General features: G+C 36.0%; 1 protein-coding gene across 4 annotated transcripts in view; it reads left to right on the forward strand.

The window, feature by feature from the left end:
• The window catches only part of LOC127626586 (ankyrin-3-like), a 209,010-nt gene that overhangs the window by 137,997 nt on the left and 50,027 nt on the right, over positions 1 to 20,986 (forward strand). For all 4 annotated transcript variants that reach the window (XM_052102480.1, XM_052102483.1, XM_052102481.1 and 1 more), the window contains 10 exons: positions 699 to 896; positions 2,687 to 2,785; positions 3,690 to 3,788; positions 3,883 to 3,981; positions 4,270 to 4,365; positions 4,836 to 4,908; positions 5,445 to 5,504; positions 12,649 to 12,772; positions 18,124 to 18,226; positions 18,577 to 18,630. In XM_052102480.1, coding sequence (XP_051958440.1) covers positions 699 to 896; positions 2,687 to 2,785; positions 3,690 to 3,788; positions 3,883 to 3,981; positions 4,270 to 4,365; positions 4,836 to 4,908; positions 5,445 to 5,504; positions 12,649 to 12,772; positions 18,124 to 18,226; positions 18,577 to 18,630 — 1,005 coding nt within the window. The remainder of the gene's footprint in view (positions 1 to 698; positions 897 to 2,686; positions 2,786 to 3,689; positions 3,789 to 3,882; positions 3,982 to 4,269; positions 4,366 to 4,835; positions 4,909 to 5,444; positions 5,505 to 12,648; positions 12,773 to 18,123; positions 18,227 to 18,576; positions 18,631 to 20,986) is intronic.

The raw sequence follows: 20,986 nt of genomic DNA on the forward strand, positions 1-20,986 counted from the left end.
TTACTGATATGACTGGAGACTTCATCTCCTCATGATTTTATAGTATATGTTTCAAAATTACAATTAATTTCTTTAGGAGTAAAACTTTTTTAAATAGGAAAAAAATTACTGAATGCACTTTTAAATAAACATGTAGTCTGTATATGACTCACGCTAAAAATGTAATTAGCACTCTGCCTGCTGTCATTTGCTACAAACAGAGTGAGCGATGCTCATGATGGTGTTTTCTGTGTATGAGCCCAAAAGCTCTAAAAGTTCTTTGTCACACAGTCACAAGCACTCACATTTAAATCTGCACATACAAACTATATCTTTATCAAATTAATTTGTAGCTTTTGCTGTTTAAAAATCTCACTATGACATGACCTGCTTTTAAAATGTACACAGAATGTTTACGTAATGACATTTGTCTGTCAGATGGTATCGGTTCTTGCTATCGGAGCATTTTTACGAGTACAAGTACAAGTGCCTGAGCACAGTATCGGACCTGATTCCGATACCAGTATCAGTATTGGGACATCTCTAGTATGTACATATGGTCAAGTATTTGTAGTGTTATAATTAGGAACAGTGTATAGGAGTAAATGCTTCTATAAACATGAATACAAGATTATAATTTTATTTTCAGACATTTTAGATATCCATATGTCATAAGAAGCCTATTCTTTTATTATTATCTTCTTTATTTACTTTCTCAGAATGGTTATACACCACTGCACATAGCTGCCAAGAAGAATCAGATGGAGATAGCCACCACACTGCTGGAGTATGGAGCTGATACCAACGGCATGACGCGCCAGGGCATCAGCCCGCTTCACCTCGCAGCCCAGGAGGGCAACGTCGACATGGTGACCCTCCTCCTTGCCCGAGAAGCCACTATCAATCTGGGAAACAAGGTAATAAAAAAAACTTTTTTGATGCCATTTGATACAAAATTTATAAAACATTGTTATGATGCTTTCTAATTTATTTCACCTGTTGCCATTGGTTGTTTAAAATTTGAGGTTACAAAGTATATAAAACAAATCTGTCTGATCTCACAGATCTTCAATTTTGTCTAATTATGCTAATACTTTAAAGTCAACATAAAATGTGACCCAACATTTTTGACCGAAATCAATTTTGTTCCTTCAATAAAAATGTAATACTTTACCTGAGTGGCTCGAGGCTTGGTTACTTTTACCACATTTGCCATCTGAACACACGCACTCAAAAACTGGACTATATTCGATGAGTTTAAGCCGTGTGACCAAAAAAAAAAGCGACAATTGTGGGGTTTGCGAACAAATTTGACAAACTTTATTTAATGAATGTGTGACACTATAACACAGAGCAATTTTTTTTTGTGGAATTTGTCAAATAAAATCAATAATTCAGCCAGAATATAGAACACAACAGACAAAAAAGAAGGCATGAGATTATAACACATATACAATGCAGAAAACATGCGTTCACACACAAACAGACACACACACACACACACACACACACACACACACACACACACACACACACAAATGAATGAATGGGTGAGACTATAGCACAGAGCAATTTTTGGGGGAATATATCAAATAAAATCAATAATTCAGCCGCAATGAAGAACACACACTGAAATGAAGGAGTGAGACTTTTAACACATCCACAATGCAGAACACATGCCCTCACACACACACACACACACACACACACACACACACACACACACACAACACTTTTACTGTAGTGAAATTAACATAAATGGGCTTGTTTGTACATGCAAATTAAAGGTGTAATTGGTGTAATTGAAACATTTAAAGGTAGATAAGATATAAATAACATAACCCCCCCCAAATGCACAACTTTAGTGTTTTTACTTTATTGAAGTTAGTGTTGATACATTTTTACTAGGGCTGTCAATCGATTAATCAAATGAATTACATGGCTGAAGTGTTGTTTTCTTCACTGTATAAACTGTGCGTTGCTCATATAGCTGAAATTTCAACTACTTCCCTCTGGAGTAAACAGGTGGTACTACAAGCTTGCATTTCTCAGGAATGTTCCTTATTACGGTCCGGGGCATTGCGATTAATTGCGTACATTTTTTTAACGCATTATTTTTGTCAAATTAATCGCACTGAATGAACACGTTAAATCGACAGCCCTAATGTTTACATAAAAAAATATATGTATTTTTTTGCACATGTATTATTTTTAAACAAATTATATTGTGAGTATAAAACGAACTCTGCAAAAGAGTTAATACACATTACTGGTCTTATTGTGAACGAGTCATCAGTGCATGTTATTTTAAAGAAAAAACTTCCTAAATTGGCTTGTAAAAAGAATGCCATCTTTTTACAAGCCAATTTCTGGTGGCTACAATCAAGTCCTGCCCAACATTTTTTATTTTCTCATTGCATTTTTTCCTGTTTCACTCTGAAGTAAGTCATATTACATAAGGAAATGGGCTGTGAATGCCATTTTGTGTTGACTTTAAGGTTACCAATTTCAAATTATGGCAAATAACAGTTATCTAAATGGCTATCGTTTAGTTAAAAGTGACCTTAAATCTGTTCACAGCAGGCTATTTTTACTTTGATATTAGATTGCATCAAATAATGGATGACTTGGATTCATTTTAGCATGATGTGTCTGTTCTGTGCAGTGTACTGTATGTTACTAAATGTTTAATGAATATGTGTGTCAGAGTGGACTGACCCCTCTTCACTTGGCGGCTCAAGAGGACAAAGTCAATGTTTCAGAAGTGCTGGTTAATCACGGTGCCACAGTGGACACAGAGACTAAGGTAATAAAGAGAACTAAGAATTTATATTATTCATTAATACACTATACACTAAATAAGTGTTCAGTGTTTTCAGATATACATTTTTGTATATGCACACACAGACACATACACAGACACAGACAGTCATGCTATGTCTGGTCAGCATGGTCATTGGCCACTCATGTGTAAACATCGACCGGCTCGGCTCAAGGTTGTTCGGTGTATCTCTAAAAGAGAAAGAGAGAGTGAGACGGCTGTATACAGATCGATACTCAGCAGGATGACACACAGAAAACATTGATGAAAAAGAGTTGAATTGCAACATGTAGTACACATATTGACCAGGGTTGGGCAAAATTAAGAATACTAGAATTGGGTCCTTTTAATTTTATTAGTCAGAACAGCTGTTGAACTGGAATTCAAATTGGAGTGACAAGAAGAAGATTTTACTGAATTGAATTCAAATTAACCCAACACAGATTTTACAACAAAACATGAATAATTACATAATTAATAATATAATTAATAAATTAAGCATAATATAGTATATGTATGTTGTTTGGCTCCATTTTGCTTGGGGTAAATATTATAGCCTTCTGTAAAGTGTTCTTCCTGAATGGTATACAGTATTATTATGTTCAAATATTAATTATTAATATCATCTAATGTTTCTGAAAATACCCCATTTGTTGTGTGTATGATAAAATGTTTTATAAAACTACACTTACGGCTTATTTATGAATATCTTTGAAAATACTTTCATTTTGATTCTACTTTAAAATCAAATTACATTTTAAATTCAGGAATGCCATTACATTTAAAAAGGCATTTTTAGACTATGTTTTGTGTATGAAGAACTCAAGTGCTTGACAGAAATAGCAGCCTAAGGGTGAAAATGTGTCTCACTTTCTCTGTTGTGTTGCAGATGGGATACACCCCCCTGCATGTGGCCTGTCACTATGGCAATGTGAAGATGGTTCACTTCCTGTTAAAGAACCAGGCTAAAGTCAATGCCAAAACTAAGGTACATGAAATATTGAGTTTTGAAGGTCTTTTGTAAATACTGATTGTCCATAAAGTTCTGAACTGTCTCACTCTCATGCTCTTGTTATGTTCAGAATGGATATACACCTCTTCATCAGGCCGCTCAGCAGGGTCACACACACATCATTAATCTTCTGCTGCAGCACGGAGCTTCTCCTAATGAACTTACAGTGGTGAGTGTGTCATAACATTCAGTTGCATATTATCTGAATTACTGCACCTTGTCAATTTCGATAGGACTGCCCACAAAACACTTTATGTTAGGTCCCATTTACCAAATTATATGATTTAAGCTATTAATACAGTTCATAATCACCTATAGGCATTTAAGTAAAAGATTCTATGTTACCCATCAATCAATATTCAGCAGGCTAGATTGGCTAATTCTGTATTATGTAAGTTTATTAAATTTTTTTAATTTCAATAATATTGTTCTTTATATGAACGATGTGTTCCTACAGAATGGAAACACAGCCTTATCTATCGCCAGGCGTCTGGGTTACATCTCTGTGGTTGACACACTTAAAGTCGTGACCGAGGAAACTCACACCACTACGGTGAGGAACATCATCTCATATTACTAAATATATAAATGAACGTTTGACATGTAACATGTCCTTGAATTTTTTTTTAATTATTATTCCAACATCAAGATTTTAGGTTATTAGGTTGATTGTGTATTTGTATAGTTTAGTTTAGTTGTAACATATATATATATTTATACAGTATAATCATTTTTTTTACAGTGTACTTCAATAGTCCTGCTGTATGACAGATACATGTGTTTAAAAAATATTTTTCAAAATATAAAATGTTTAGCTTGTAAAGAAATGGCATGCATTATAATTTATATGAATTAGAAAAATGTTGTTTAACATAGTTATGCATACTACAGCTCTTCTCTGTGCTAAATGAATGTTGTGCTTCTATTCTAGAGTAAAACATGACTAGTTCTCTAATACCAGTAGTGTACTCCTAACACACTTATACAGAACAACTTCATATTTTTTTTTTTTTTTTTTTGCAGACAGTGACGGAAAAACATAAAATGAATGTTCCAGAAACAATGAACGAAATTTTGGACATGTCAGATGATGAAGGTAAACAGGGAATATCTGATGATAGTCTATTAATCTAAAGGTGCATCAGTAATTTTTTCTTCATTAAAAAAAACTTAACGCCTGAAGACATGAATTATAATTTTGCTAAATATGTAGGAAATCATGACCACTCAAATGAAAATGACTCCAGTCATACCAGTATTCTTATAAAAGCTGTTTTATTCGACATAGTGAGAGTCCACACACAGGGCTTCCATGTTAGAATTACATGACCAGCCGAATACTGCTCACTTAATCTCAGTAATCGTCCTCATATTTGACACTTTCACTTATTGATGAAAGTAATCATGGCTGACTGTGAATAGCAAATTTCTACAATGGCATCTGAAACTGAAAACTGTTGATTTCAAATGATGCTACATCCAAGCCACTAGGTGTCAGTGTTTGTACAAGATGACACAAAGACAAAAGTTTCTGAGTACACCTTTAAATGATGTCTTAATTTTTGTGTACATTTAATATTGTTTTTGTTCAGTTACATATTATTTCTAACCGTTTTTATTTAAATTACACAGTTCGTACAGCCAATGTGCCTGAAATGCTCTATGAGGACTATATGTCAGATGTTGAAGAAGGTATCTCTTATTTTGTGTGGTTTGTTCTTTTAGCATTTCTGCTGCACAGTTTCCAACTAACCAAATCTTCCTTTTCAGTCTTTTTAATGTTGTTATAGACTCTTTTCACAGCATGGCTTTCTGTGGAATCTGACTTTGTATTTGTTGCTAGGCAATCTCTGTATGAATATGGACTTCTTCAATATACAGATTTATTTTTGCTTGCATATATTAAGTGTAGTATTTGATGTTTGAAAAACTGTATGTGTAATTACAGTTTCACACATATATTCTGTGTCAATCTGGCCTTTTGTGGGCAGGATTGTTTTGTTCAGGTGAAGAAGTCTTGGCTGTTTGAGAATTGGACAGAAGTTTGTTTGGCTCGGTCCATGTCTGTGTTGCCGTAGAGTCAGAACTTCAGTGAAAGACAGAGACTGTATACAAGTCAGCTAATCAGTGCCATGAATGACAATTTGCTGTATCCAATTTTTGTGATACTATAAGTGAAGTTTCATGGTTCTGAATGCATTAATATCCAAATTAAATATTACCTTCTTAAATATTCATTATAACTTCCCTCTTAGGGCAGACTTTAAAGAGTGAATAAATAAGTTAACATATTTTATTTCTCACGAAACCTGTCAAGAAATTGTCTTTGTCCTATTTTACTCCAAAATAAAATTAAAATAAAAACAAATACGCTATTATCTTTTGTATATATAACATGAAGCCTATTCTAGGGCCATTAAGATTTTTAACATTCTGACATTTTATTTTTTTTCATGACAGTTATGCACAGTCTACAACCCAATTCTCATAACTGCAATACAAAAATAGATGATTATGGTGATATTCTCATTACAGCAATGTCAGATAACATATATTTTTTATAAATTGTTAATTGTTAAATTGTTAAGTATTTAAACATCATAGTAGTACTCCTTTATATAGTAGTTTTCACTGATTTTAATTTTTAATAATCAGCATCTATTTTACTGTAAAACAAAAACAAAAATATAATAATAATAAATACTGAGATACAGTAATGAGAATCATCATTAAGAACAATAGGAATAGTAAAGTACAACGTCTGGACGTGTTGCAGTTTGGGGTTGTCACGATACCAAAATTTCAGTGGTCAGTACTAATAACAGTAACATTTAATGATTCTCAATACAAATTTAAAGCATTAGCCTATTAGCCTATTAAAAAACTATCAATGTAAATAATAAATTAAAACAATTGCATGTTTCCTTTTTTTTTTTTTTTTTTATTAAGTAAACATTGTTTCAAGTTCAAAATGGTGTCTAATTATATACATTTATAGAGTTTTTTAACAGACTATTTTTTATTAAATGAAGTGCTTCAGCAAATATCCTCACAGCATAATCTAAAACACAACATTGGTCTTATTTTTGGTCCAATAAAATGTTGCACAACAGAGTATTACAGCGGAGGAGGGCGGGGCCAATCAGCCTGATGGGGGCACGCGAGGGATAAGGGTGGCCGAGGATGACAGTTCGAGTGAGAGAGAGAATTTCTGGCAACTGCCCTGTGTGCAGCTGCCAGTAATTCTCTCTCTCGCCCTCTGCCACCTTTATCCCTTGCGCTTCCCCATCAGGCTGATTGGGGACCGGGCGTGCGCTGTTCCGGCCCCGCCCTCCTCCGCTCTAAACACTTTAAATAAAAACATTGATGAAAATTTGTATTCAGTACAACACAATATAATCATAAAAATAACTATTATTATTACAGTGAATATAGCATTTTAGTACTCAGTATTAATAAACAGTATTTCAGTTGCTATTTCTTCAATTCCACGTGTCTAAATGAATCAAGCTTTTATTATTGCTTGAAGGTTTTTCAGTGTATGTGTGTTTTTGACTATAGTTTTACACCCCCCATATAAGCAGTTGCCTATATGGCCCAGTTTGATTATTAATAAATGCTGCGATTTAATTATGTAAATATATAGTCTGCCGGTACTGTGCACTTCACAGTGAATTAGCACTCTGCTCTGTCATCTACTACAACACGCACAGTGTGTATGATGTTTATGCAGTGTTTTCAGCATATGAGCACGTCATACATTCACTTTGAGGTGCACAGCTCATGAAAACTGTATATTTATTTAATTAAATCACATCCGTTTGCAGTTTGATAATCACACTAATCCATTTTGGTGTAAATGGAGTAACAGAATATGTGCTCAAATAAGCAAAAAGTGTGTGTGTGTGTGTGTGTGTGTGTGTGTGTGTGTGTGTGTGTGTGTGTGTGTGTGTGTGTGTGCTCTAGAGACTGAATATTGATGTTTAGTTACTCTCAGGATATAACTGACATAACTTCTTATTTACATTTTTCACATTCGTTTTCACATTCGATTCATGTACATACATTTCTCTTTGTAATTTAATGATTTATTTTAGTTTGTGGACGAAATATTGATGAATCAATTCTGCTCAAGTAGCCAATTGGTAACCGAATGGCATAACAGCTCTGTTTATCCGTGCGTGTAATGCAACACTAATATCTCAGATCCAGAGATTTCTTCCTAACATGCCAAACACCACCACAACATTAAATTTAACGCCCATCTGATGTCACCATATAATGCAAATTGACCCTATTTACTTCTAGTACTGTAAACAAACACGTCAGATAGAATCACTGGCAGTGCAGAAACACTGTAAGAATATTTTAATGAAACTTGATTTCTAACCCTACTTCCTGTCCTACATTTTTTTTCTCATTGAAAATACTCTTTCACTCTGAAATACGTCATATTAGGAAAAACGTAAAATGGGTTGTATATAGCCTTTAAAATTGACTTTAAAAGCAATATCTGAACTCCTTAAAGAGATAGTTCACCCAAAAATGACATTTCTGTCATCATTTACACATCATCACGTTGTTCCAATCACAAATATATTGTTAGGCAGAATGTTAGAGATTGACAGCCTCAGTCACCATTTACTTTCATTGTATGGAAAAAATGATGCAATGAAAGTGAATTGTGACTGAGGCTAACATTCTGCCTAATATCTCGTACAGAAAGTCAGACGGGATTGGGACAACATGCGGGTGAGTACAGAATGTTCATTTTTGGGTGAACTATTCCTTTAAATCCTGAACTGCACAACTTAAATGCATATGCAATGTCTGAAGCCACTTTTAAAACAGTTCTGTCATTCCCTTATGGAACAGGATTGTTAGTTCCTGGAGTTTGGGCTCTGGCAGCTCAAGAACTCTGTCCCTATTAGCAAAGGGGCCTGGGGTCAGGTGACAGGCACTCCTTTTCCATTCATCTTTAACTCCTTCTCTATTAGTTCTGCTGCCTGCAGAAGGACTGTTTTGTTGCCCCTCTGTAGTACAGGCTCTAATTACACAGAGCACCTCGGGGGCCAGCACAAATGACCATAGAAATACGCCCCTTTTACGTCTATTGTGTCCCACCCCGCTTGGGGGCCTCTGGGGGTTGAGGAACGTCGAGAACCAGTCCCTTTGAAACTGCTTCAGTTATTACCTCGCTCCCGCGATGACCTCACGCTGATCAGGCTCGCGCCAGCCCCTCACCGTTTGAAAATGCTGTCAGACTGCAAGCGTGGGGGAGTGTGTTGCAAAGGGGTGTGTGTGAGCTCACGCACAGAGAGAGGCAACAGGGTTTGATAGTTTCAGTCGATGTGGACAAGAACACAGCAGACATGTGGAAATAAGTTTGTTGTGTGGAGAGAACTGGATTGAGGAAGTTTGGAATCGGGAATTGATATTGGACGAAAAGGACCTGAAATATTTGTGAATCTGGTGTGAAGATGAAGGATGGAGTTGGCTGTTCATATATGTAAGAGAGCTTGTTTATTGACATCTTCAAAGGATAAAAGTGATTAATAAATAAGTAAGGACATGTTAGAATAGAATAGAAGAGTGGTATGTCATCATTTAGATATCTAGGTAAATGTGTAATGTGTGCTCATAGAAAACTGCTTGTTGTAAAGTTTTGCTGACCTCTAAACTCACAGTTAAAGGTGGCGTTTAGGGTTATAGTGAATTGATAGTGTTATTTTATTATGAGAGAGCACGCACTTTGAGTGGATTCTTTTTAGGAAATGTAACAATTTAGATTTGCATATGTCTATGTATCTGAGAGAGAGAGAGAGAGAGATAGTTAAAGTTGCGGTTTAAAGTTTCATGGGGCTGTTGGAGGGAGGGTGTTGCCAGGGTGATAAGCAGCGTGGGGGGATTTGTCACTTTTGGAATGCTATATCCCCCCATCTCTCTAATAGGCAGGTCCAGATTGAATTTACAGGCAAAATGTCCAAATGTTTTGCATTTTCTGAGCAAATTAGTAGGAAAATGTGCAAAATTATGCAGAATAGATTTAAAAATGTATAAATAAGTAAAAACTTGTTAACTGTTATATATATATATATATATATACACACACACACACAAACAAACACACAATTTGTTGAGGATGTTATGAAGAACATTCCAGGGTCGGTCAGTTTAGGTGTGTCTTCTGTTCAGACCAGTGTCTGATATGGACCATTAAAATGTGTCTTTAAAAGTGTGAACATATCCTTAAGCCCAAAGTATACTTTGGTTCTGACACAAAAGCTTAGCATCTGTGTACAATCGAATGCTTAGCCTTTCAAGGTATACTCCATTTGACTGTGCGCACAGACAATTGCGGTTGGTGCATCCACGCTACAACTGCTATAAGATACTGGACTATTTATCTTCAAGAGTTTAGACCCATAAAGATGTCTTTATATTTCTTCAGACTCTATTCAACTATACAAATGCAGGTATCTGCTGACATCCTCACACACACTCTTGATGTGCACATCCACAGTTGTTGTTTCCACGATTGTCTCCAATAGTTAAGCGGTGATTACATCGTCTTCTTGCAATGCTTTGAGACGGCAATGGCTGAATTGTGACTGTTTCCACCTTGTTGATCCACTAATTAGTGCAAATCATTCCAGGCGCATGCACACATACTGTGAGTTCAGAGTACACATGGTTAGCAAATCGAGCCACACACATTCAGTGCTCGAGCACTTGATAACGAAATATACATCACGCATCATGGACGCAGATGCCTTGCGTTCATGTCTAACCCAAATATACTTTGTTCTTCATCTTTCTGCATTCTTCTTTTCCTCACTCAAATGCACACTAACTGTAGCCGTCTTTGTGACCCACTTCTGCTGGTATGCCGTAGTGTCCTTTAACATCATTGTCTGATGATACGTGGTCTGTTAGAATCTTTCTTGTCAGAGATACATGATATATGGTCTGCATAAGTTAGCTTGGAAACATCTGGTTTTGATGATGATTTCTAAGTGCTTTGCTTACATTTTTGTACGTATGATAATATAATCTAAACCAGGCTTAAGAAAGAAAGAATGAGACAGAGTTTGGGACGTGTGCCTGAGATTTTTGTGGGATTGGTGTGTTTTTTTTTTTGGTGTGACTATTCCTGAATGTCATTCATTCTTATTAGTCAACATGAAATCAAAATTAACCTTGTTTACTTTTTTGGTGTTATTGCACACGATTAATCAATGCACAATATTTCAAAGAAAATCATTATATAATATAATTACTTTTTAAAACTATTTTTGCTGACATCACCAAACTTGCACGGACTATTGGTAACTGTTAACCAATTGTCTCATTGATATGTAGGCATTGGTTTAGGCTACTTTTGTACCCTGTAAAAAATTGGTAACTTGCAATTGTTGCCTTAAAGGAATAGTTCACCCAAAAATGAATATTCTCATAATTTACTCACTCGGATGCCATCCCGGATGTGTATGACTTTTTCTTTAGCAGGACACAAATAAAGATTTTAAGAAGAATATCTCAGCTCTTATGGTCCATACAATGCAAGTGAATAGTTCACCCAAAAATGAATATTCTCATAATTTACTCACTCGGATGCCATCCCGGATGTGTATGACTTTTTCTTTAGCAGGACACAAATAAAGATTTTAAGAAGAATATCTCAGCTCTTATGGTCCATACAATGCAAGTGAATGGGTGCTAAAAAAATGTAAGCTCCAAAATCACATAAATCAGCAAAAATTTAATCTATATGACTCCGGTGGGTAAATCAATGTCTTCAGAAGTGATATGATAGGTGTGTGTGAGAAACAGATCAATATTAATGTACATTTTTAAAATCAGTCTGCTCAGTCAATCTCCGCTTTAACATTCACATTCTTCTTGTGTTTTAGGTGATTCACATTCTTCATGCATATGTCCCTTACTGGGAAGGGAGAAGAATTTTTAGCACACACTGGCTTAAATATTTATCTGTTACTCACCCACACCTATCATATCTCTTCTGAAGACATTGCTTTGACCACTGAAGGTCATATGGACAACTTTTATGACGCCTTTATGTACTTTTTGGAGCATCAATATTTTGGCACCCATTCACTTGCATTGTGAGGACCCACAGAGCTGAGATATTCTTATAAAAATCTTAATTTGTATTCTGCTGAAGAAAGAAGTCAAACACATCTGGGATGGTATGAGGGGAGTAAATGATGAGAAAATATTCATTTTTGGGTGAACTATCCCTTTAAGGAGCTATTTCTTCTTGATCTAACCTTTACAATTCAAAGTTTTGTTGGTGTAACAATGTATTTATGTAGATTTAGTGATGTTAAATAATATTTTAATTACATTCTTAATAGATATGTTAATTTAGATATTACTGCATGAAGCAAATTTTTTAGGTTAGCATTTTTTTAGTGAATGTGTTTGGTGAGGCAAAAAAAAATGTGCATCGTGTTAACATTAACTGGTTTTATTAACACACTTTTTTTTTTTTTACATTTTAATAGACTAAATTTACCTGGCAAATTAGGTTACTCAAAGAAAAGTAATTTGTATGGGTTAGATCAAGTATACCTACTAGAGGTAACAATTTTTCACGATCAAATTAATTCCTGATTAACTAAATGTTGTTCCACCCTACTTAAAAATAAATAATTAATTATACTTAATTTCACTTGGAAATACGTACCAATACGAAATTAAAATGGGTTGTGAATGTCATTTCATGTTGACTTTAAAAGCTTACACCATTGCAGCTCAGTGTTGGGGTCTCTTCCTGTCTGAATGGTGTAGTCATTTTCTGTATCACCAACAGGTGAGGATGCGATGACAGGAGACACGGATAAGTACCTGGGTCCGCAGGATCTGCGGGAGCTCGGAGACGACTCCCTGCCTCAAGAGGGATACATGGGCTTCAGTGTCGGAGCTCGTACGGCGAGGTAATACACCCCCACTACGCACAAAAACTTGTATTTAAATATACAGTACAGTCACCTTTTTACATGAATGCATCATAAAGTACGCGTTTATATGTTAACTAACAATCCTGTTTCTGCATTATATAATAGTTACAGTATGTATATTATTCATTATGTAGGGGGGGCTGTTATATGAAAGTTTGTAGGTTCTCTAAAACAAGATGAAAATTCTGATGTTATATATTCACCCTTATGTCATTCCAAACCTGTATGATTTTCTTTCTTCCATGGAACTAAAGAAAGGTGAAAGGAGAAATTCTGAACCATGTTCATGCTGCTCTTTTCCATGCATTGAAATGATACAGTGACCATGGGCTGTGAAGCTATAAATAAGAACAAAGAAGTACTATAATATATTCTAGCATGGTGTGTGAAGATACTTTGCACCAGGTTTGTTGCATTGATGTCAAATGGCACAGATTTTTGCGACTCATAGCCAAACACAACTTTTTGAGATTTGAGAGCTTCTGTATAGCAGAGAACATATTTTCTGCAACTTGCTACATATTTCTTGCTATCATATGGCTTCAGAAGACCATATTCAGAAGTCATATGGAATTCTTTTATGAAACTTTTATAGCGATTGTTTTTTTTTGTTGTTGTTGTTGTTGGCATTCTTGAAACTCAACAGCCCCTATCCAGTGTTGGGTAAGTTACTCAAAAAGTAGTCCACTGCAAATTATGAATTACTTTTCACAAATGTAATCATATTACTTAGCTGATTACTTCATCGATCAAGTTTTTTTCTCAACAAATTCAAAATAATGTCTATATTTCCTCTTTGTTCATTGTCGCATGCAAATCATACACTTTTTTTCTCACGATGACTCGTTAGGAGACATACAACCTTCAGCTGTCACAAAAAATGTAAACAGACATTTTGTATTTATATGTATTCTATATAAATAATAATATTTTAGAAATGTGTAGCACAAGTAATCTACTTAAAAAATAAGTAACTTAATTTAACATCAGTAACTGTAATCTAATTGCTAGAATTTGAAATATAATATGTTACATTACCTTTTATTTACTCTAAAAGTAATGTAACAGTTACTGTAACTAATTACTTTGTATCAGATTACACTCAACACCGCCTCTGTATGCTTTCGATGTATGGAAAAGAGCTGCATGATCATTCCTCAAAGTTTCGTTTTTTTTGTTCCATGGATAAAAGCAAGTCATATGAGACCAAATGAAGGGTGAGTAAATAATGACAGAATTTTCATGTTTGGATGAACCAGACCTTTACAAATAAGATGATAGTGTCTTTTAGAAATTGTATGTTTATCACTGGTATAATTAACTATCATCTAAAGGAGCTGTTTCTATCAATGAATGGAGAGTATTCATCCTTGCAGTTCCCAGCTGTTAGTTCCTGATTCCTGTCTTATCTGAAGGCTGTGCGCTCTTCATTTACATTGTGTGTTGACGGCCTGCTGTCATCATTTGATTCAGGATCATGTGCTGTTGAAAGAGAAGGCCACTGTTAATGTTTAATCTACATGTAACTGGCTGCAGGGGATTTTCCTCTCAACAAAATCAAGATTGACATTGTTCAATAATCTGAAGGGTTGAGTGAGATTTCAAACACGTACACTGCAAACCAGAACACAGGAAATAAAAATTTGATTCAATAATGTTGCCCCAAGCATTTGTTACAGATAGAGCACATTATTTTCTAATGACTTGTGATCAACAATTTAAAAGTGCTGTAACTCTTTTAATAGCAAACAATGTCTCTGTAAAGAGAAGAATAATTTGTGAAAAATGCTTGGTTTTGAGTCTAGTCTGTAGCTTGTTGTCTTTTAAATGGAGTTAAGTGTATACTTGTATACTAGTGTACTTCTACAAGTTGACAAAATTAACATTTTTAGCAGGTACACATCTTAAAAATGGACAATTTTACAAATATTGATGACTCATCTAACTCTCAGGCCCATTTACACCTGGTATTAAGATTCCTTTGAAACGGGACAAAGCTAAATCTTACCGAAATTCAAACCACTGCCCCTAGTGGCCGAAGCTTGAAGTATTGTTGAGGTGAAATATCCACAGGGTGGCACCAAAAGCGAGTTCAAGAATGCATATTGTATTAATCCTATCCCCTAAACCTAGCCGTCAGTGGAGTAAAAATTACATTTTAGAGAAAAAATGCAAACTCAGAATCTCCCTCACCATAGATCATGGGAATGTGATTACTTCCTGGTTTCCATGAGACCAGAAACCAAGTCCCAGAGATTGCATGCGCAATGCGCTATGAGTAATGGCACAAGGCAACGTGCACATTTGAATTGATGCAAAAATGTCTGATTGGGGATAAAGCTTGTCAGTAATTAGGCAGAATAGGTTCATGAACATTCGGAAGCAGCGTGCCAATTTTCTCTGTGATTGTCATGGCAAGGACAGGTGTAAATGAGGTCCGAAACATTTTGAGAGTTGGTCGAATGTGGTCGAAAACACGTTACCACATTGGGCTCGTAGCGTAAAAGCTCATCCAAATGCATTTGAAAAGCAACAATGCGCTGCCTACTTAAACAGAAAAAAACGACCAATCATGAAATGTGAAAAAATGCATATACTGTACACAAGAACTCCACAAAACTTCTTCAGTATGCCTGATATCAAAATGCAGCGACACATATGAGAAGCACCCACTTCTATATCTGAATTTCTGTGATTTCTGCCTTAAACATAATTTTTGGTTTATTTTACTTATTTACATTTTTTGTGCTTTACTATCATGCAGTAACACACTGTAGTAGTGATTTATGTATGCTGTCATGAATTCAGAAACCCTCCTCTCGAAATCCGAACACAAGTGTTCATAAGAGATGCATTACACCTCACGACCAGGTGTAAACGCTTTGTCTCACCTGTCCACCTTTGATCAGATCGCCCAAAACGTATCTTAATACCAGGTGTAAACAAGGCCTCAGGGCATATATACAAACTTTTGTCAAATAAAATGAGTGCTAGAATCCAATTATCCCTCCCCCTAATACTATCTGCCTCTGAACAGCAATAGCAAGTAGCAAATCATGGGTCACGATTCAACATCTCTCTCTGAGACTAGAGCACAAAGCAACTCCAGACGTGAGAGCCTGTCTCATTCAACCACTGCATTTCTGCTTGAACACGCTCTCTGATTGGTTGCATTCAATTTCCTCTGTTCTTCCTCTTGCTCCACCCCATTCCAAACTCTCACCATAGTCCTAAAGTCAGGTAAGAGGGCATGAAACTTCTGACCCTTCCACCCCCGCTAACGACATCGTGGAACATACTTGTCGTTTAATGTGCTTTATATGTCGTTGTTTTTATTTGATAATGAATTTACATTCATGTTGTTTGTGGACTATGGTTTAATTTTTTATTTTAGGTTTGTGTTGATAGTTTGGTGTGCGAAACTTGATTTGCTAAGTTTTGTTTCAAGTCTGACTGTTGTAAACATTTGAGTTTTTGTTCCTTCGAGTTGTGTTATAGTTTTAAATGGTTTCTTAATGTAGCTTCCAGGGATGCATGAAGATACGGTCATCAGTCGAATCAAATTTCATTCATTCAAATCCCTGTCACTGATATGAGTAACAAACTCACAGACCGCAAAAACATATTCTCCTCTGGCAACAAGCTGTGACAGATTTGACTGTGAACTGAGAGCAGAATCTGAGAACTCCCGTGTCATATTCATTTCTGATTGGTCAGAGCCTCAGGAAATAGCATGCATACATTAGCTCAGTCAACATTAATGCACCTGGCCTCAACTTTTTTCCACAACTGCAAATAGGAATTGGGTCAGGGGCAAGAAATATACTATAACCAACTTCTGAATTTCTCCATTTACAGCTGTATTGTATTGTCCAACCAACTGTATTGGTTGGATTGTTCACATTAGTGATTGTCAAACATTTCAGGCCAAATGCCAGGTCAAATGATCAAATGAGACCATACAAGTAGCAACTAGCAACAACAGTGTTCCTTCAGATTCTTCAGCGACCTGACATTCAGTTGTCCCAAGAACACACATAAATCTTTCTGTAAATGTCTGCTTTCATATTATAGTTGACTCTTGCTTGTCATTTGATTATTCGACGATTAGAAAAAATACATTTGCTAAATGTGACTTCTGACTGCAAATCTTATTGTTACAAAGATTTAGCATTTTTGCCAGTTTCGCTGAGAGACATCTAGCCCCAGTCTCCAAGATAAATCAAGATCCATTGCAGATCTGTGGAAGGACCCCTTCAGAGCGCATTAAGAAAAAACACATCTACCGCAATAATATCTTTCAGAAAGGATTACAATATTTGCTATCCAATTCAAACACATTAATACTAAATATATTTTGGAATTGGATCTCAAAGCCGCTCCCTTCTCCCTTCTATCTACTCAATACCATCTTTAAAATTGAGTGCTGAATCCAGTATCTAAAAAAATGGTGTATCTAGATGCTTACTTTAAGAGCAAGCACAGTAATATTTCACCTCTTTTGTAGATCATTTTGTCACATTTTTTATTTATTTATTTATTGCAGCTCTCTTTTTAGTGCACGGAATCAAATTTAGTCTCGTGACAAGTTGTTATAATTTATACGACATAGCGAAATCGTGTGACTTGGTTAGGTTTAGGTTTGGGGTTTAGGTTAGGCCTTCAACTCAGGAAAAATTCACAACATTGATTTTCCTATTAAAATCATGGTTAGGTTTAGAGTTTAGTTTAGGGGTTAGACTTCACAGTTAGGTTAGGTTTGGGTTATGGGTTAAACTTAGGAAAAATCATAATAAGATTGTTCGTTGGTTCATTTATTTTCCTCTATGGGGTAAAAATCATACATTTTTGAATGAGCCAACTCGTACGGTATGATTTCTAACGATTTTGCCATCTCGTACTATGATTGAAATGGTACAAGAAATGGTCAAAAATGAGAAAAATGCTACTTGAATAAAATATCGTTTTTGAGAACCACTGGTTTACAGTGTATAATTGACTCTTTTAAACATAGTCGGTATATCATACTGTACATTCACTGATTACAAGTTTTCACCAGCATGTGATTTTAGGATGCTGCACATCTTTTAAAATTGTCAAGACATCTGTATTCTCTCAATGTCTAAACCATCATCACAACAAATGTTTACTCTATTGTGACTTTTATCCCTCTGCGATTGTGCCTCAGTTTCCCTGGAAGTTGCATGCAATAATGGGTGTTTTTTTGTTTCTGTGTGTTCTGTGTCTGTGTGTCTGTTGGTGTGTGTTTTGTGTGTTTTTCATTGTCACTCCCCTGCACTGTATGGTATTAATGTAAATGCCAACAGCCTGCGCTCCTTCAGTTCGGATAGGTCCAACACACTCAACCGGAGCTCCTTCACTCGAGACAGCATGATGATCGAAGAGATCCTGGCGCCAACCAAGGAAACGGTATGCCCTCTTTTTTCAATAGATTCTGTGTTGTATTATTACTGTCAGTTGAGTTGTTGTTTTGTTTAGTCTTTATATGGTGTGTTAGTTCATAATTTGTGGTGGTCTGCCATCAATTTGAACAGTTAAAATCACCAATGCCAGAATGATGTCAGTTCAGGGAAGCGGGTTTATTGGGTAGTTTTCACACAGTAGAAGACACTTACAGGGTTGAAGCATCCACTTACAGTATATTAAGAGGAAAGTCTGTCAAGACGTTTTATTTGTCACTGTTGAGTCAGTACTGCTGATATTTGGTTACCGGTAATCAGTGCATTTCAAGTGATTAAAAATGTGTCTCTTCTCTTTAGAAGCTTCAGGGCCTATGTAAAAATATGCCCATCCTTGTTGACCCTCTACATAAGGTATTAAATGCACTGAGGAATTCTGCATTAATTCCCAATGTGAAACTCATGAAATTGTCAGGAAGTGTATGTGTCATATTTTACACCGAAATCAAAAGAAAAAGTAAAATTAATAAGAAAAATATTTATGCGTTAAGAAATTATTTTGACTCATCCCTCGTTTTTTCAAAATAAGCATTTGTAAAAAGTTACAGTAAGGCACTTACAATGGAAGTGAACGGGGCCAGTTCATTAACATTAAAATACTGAGGGGCAATTTCACTAAACAGTTGCACCATTTCTGCTATTTCAGCACAAAAATCTGTGTCTTATTTGCTTACCACCCGCATTCTATCTTAGGCAAGCGCAATCAGCACTGAAATTATGCTGCATCTTCAGTATTTCAAGTTATTGTCATTTATTTCTGAGCAAATACGCCTCCTTTCTATGCAAGTTAGTTTCATTATAGATTGCATTAGACGTCTTTATATCATATCAGCAGTGATTCATCAAATAATGATCAAATGATTGAGAAGAGTGTTATAAACTGGCATATTTCCTGATGCTCAAGTGTACTTTCTGATGATTCGAGTGTCTGGTTTAGAGTGATGCTGTACAGTCCTGGCAGAGTGTGTTTGATCACGGTGGTCTGCTGCATCCTCCGCTATACAGTGTATCGCTCAGAATCGGCCTGCAAGATCAGAATTGCACGTGCAAAAAAACATAAACCATAAATGAATGTAGAACATTAAAATTATGTTAACACATATATGTTTTTAATACATCATGGTACTATTTGTAGACTAAATTTAAGTTAGTCTGATTTTAACTAACAAAAACGTGTCCACAGAGATTTATTTTAATTTGCGCATAACTGGATTTTTTCTTATTAAAGTAATGAGAATTTGTGACGAAAATGTACTCAAAGGTCATTTTGCTTACTTCCCCTAGAATTATGCTGGCCTTCATGTGCAATTGAAATTATCTTAAATGTGCAAATTTCAACAAGGTGCATGAGAGTATGTTTTCTGTAGTGAATGCTAATTCTAAATGCTAATTTTTCTAAAACTACTTTGTTGGGGGCCTGGTTAGCTCAGCGAGTAAAGACGCTGACTACCACCCCTAGAGTCACGAGTTCAAATCCAGGGCGGGCTGAGTGACTCCAGCCAGGTCTCCTAAGCAACCAAATTGGCCTGGTTGCTAGGGAGGGTACAGTCACCTGTAGCGCCTCCTCGTGGTCGCTATAATGTGGTTCTCGCTCTCGGTGGTGAGTTGTGCGTTGATGCCGCGGAGAATAGCGTGAAGCCTCCACATGCACTATGTCTCTGCGGTAACGTGCTCAACAAGCCACGTGCTGAGATGCGTAGATTGACTGTCTCATACGCGGAGGCAACCGCCAACCAGATTGAGATTGAGTCACTACCCCACCACGAGGACTCGGAGCGCATTGGGAATTGGGCATTCCAAATTGTGGAGAAAGGGGGAGGGAAATGAAGCTTTGTTGTTAAATTTTTAAACAGAAAATAGCATGTATTTGAGCAAAATTCCATTATCAGCAGCATGCTAATTCCAATAGCACAAGATGGCATTAGTCAGATAACAGGGACAATTTACAGGATGTGTAGACAATGCAAATAATCGTAATCAAATATTAACTAAAAACAGGCTTCATTTTCTTGATTTTGGGGTGAAATTTGACACATTTCTTTGTGAGATTCCCTTCCCAATCAATAACCCGATTCAGGCAAACATGAGCTTTGCTCCACGAGATGCATTCGCTGATGATATTTTATGTTCTGGTCTTCAGACAAGGTTCTTTCTGTATGATTTTTACAGCTAAACTTTTCACATTGTTTTGGCTTATTTTGGTCTTGCATCTGTGTTTTTATTCCATCATCCCCAATGTCTAAGTATTATTCTCCTGCATGTTTTGTTGATTTTCATTGTCAATGAGTGCATTTAAATGCACGTTCTTACACAGATTATGCTTAATAAGCCGACAACATGTGTGGTCATGTAAACACAGTAAACAGCATTCCTTTATCGGAGTAAAGGTCATAAATGCTGTAAGAACAAACAGGTCAACACGAGTAGATTTTTGCCCATTACGCTGATTTAGCATGCCATGTAAACACCTTTACAGGTGTTCATACCGTCTCATCCAGTGTGCACACATGCTGAGCGCATGCCTCTTCGCGGTTTGAAGTCAAAAGCAGAGAATAACGTGATTATTTCAAATGTCATGAAAATGTGGATTTCTTGCCTTGTCAGATTTTTTAAATAAGCTGATTTTAGAGAGTTATCAGCATATTGTGTGCATGTAAACATCCACAAGATGAGGTAATAATTGTGTTGTTGAGTTGTTAATGAGTCCCAG

The sequence above is a fragment of the Xyrauchen texanus genome, chromosome 33 (genome assembly GCF_025860055.1).
Source record: "Xyrauchen texanus isolate HMW12.3.18 chromosome 33, RBS_HiC_50CHRs, whole genome shotgun sequence".
Lineage (NCBI taxonomy): Eukaryota > Metazoa > Chordata > Actinopteri > Cypriniformes > Catostomidae > Xyrauchen > Xyrauchen texanus.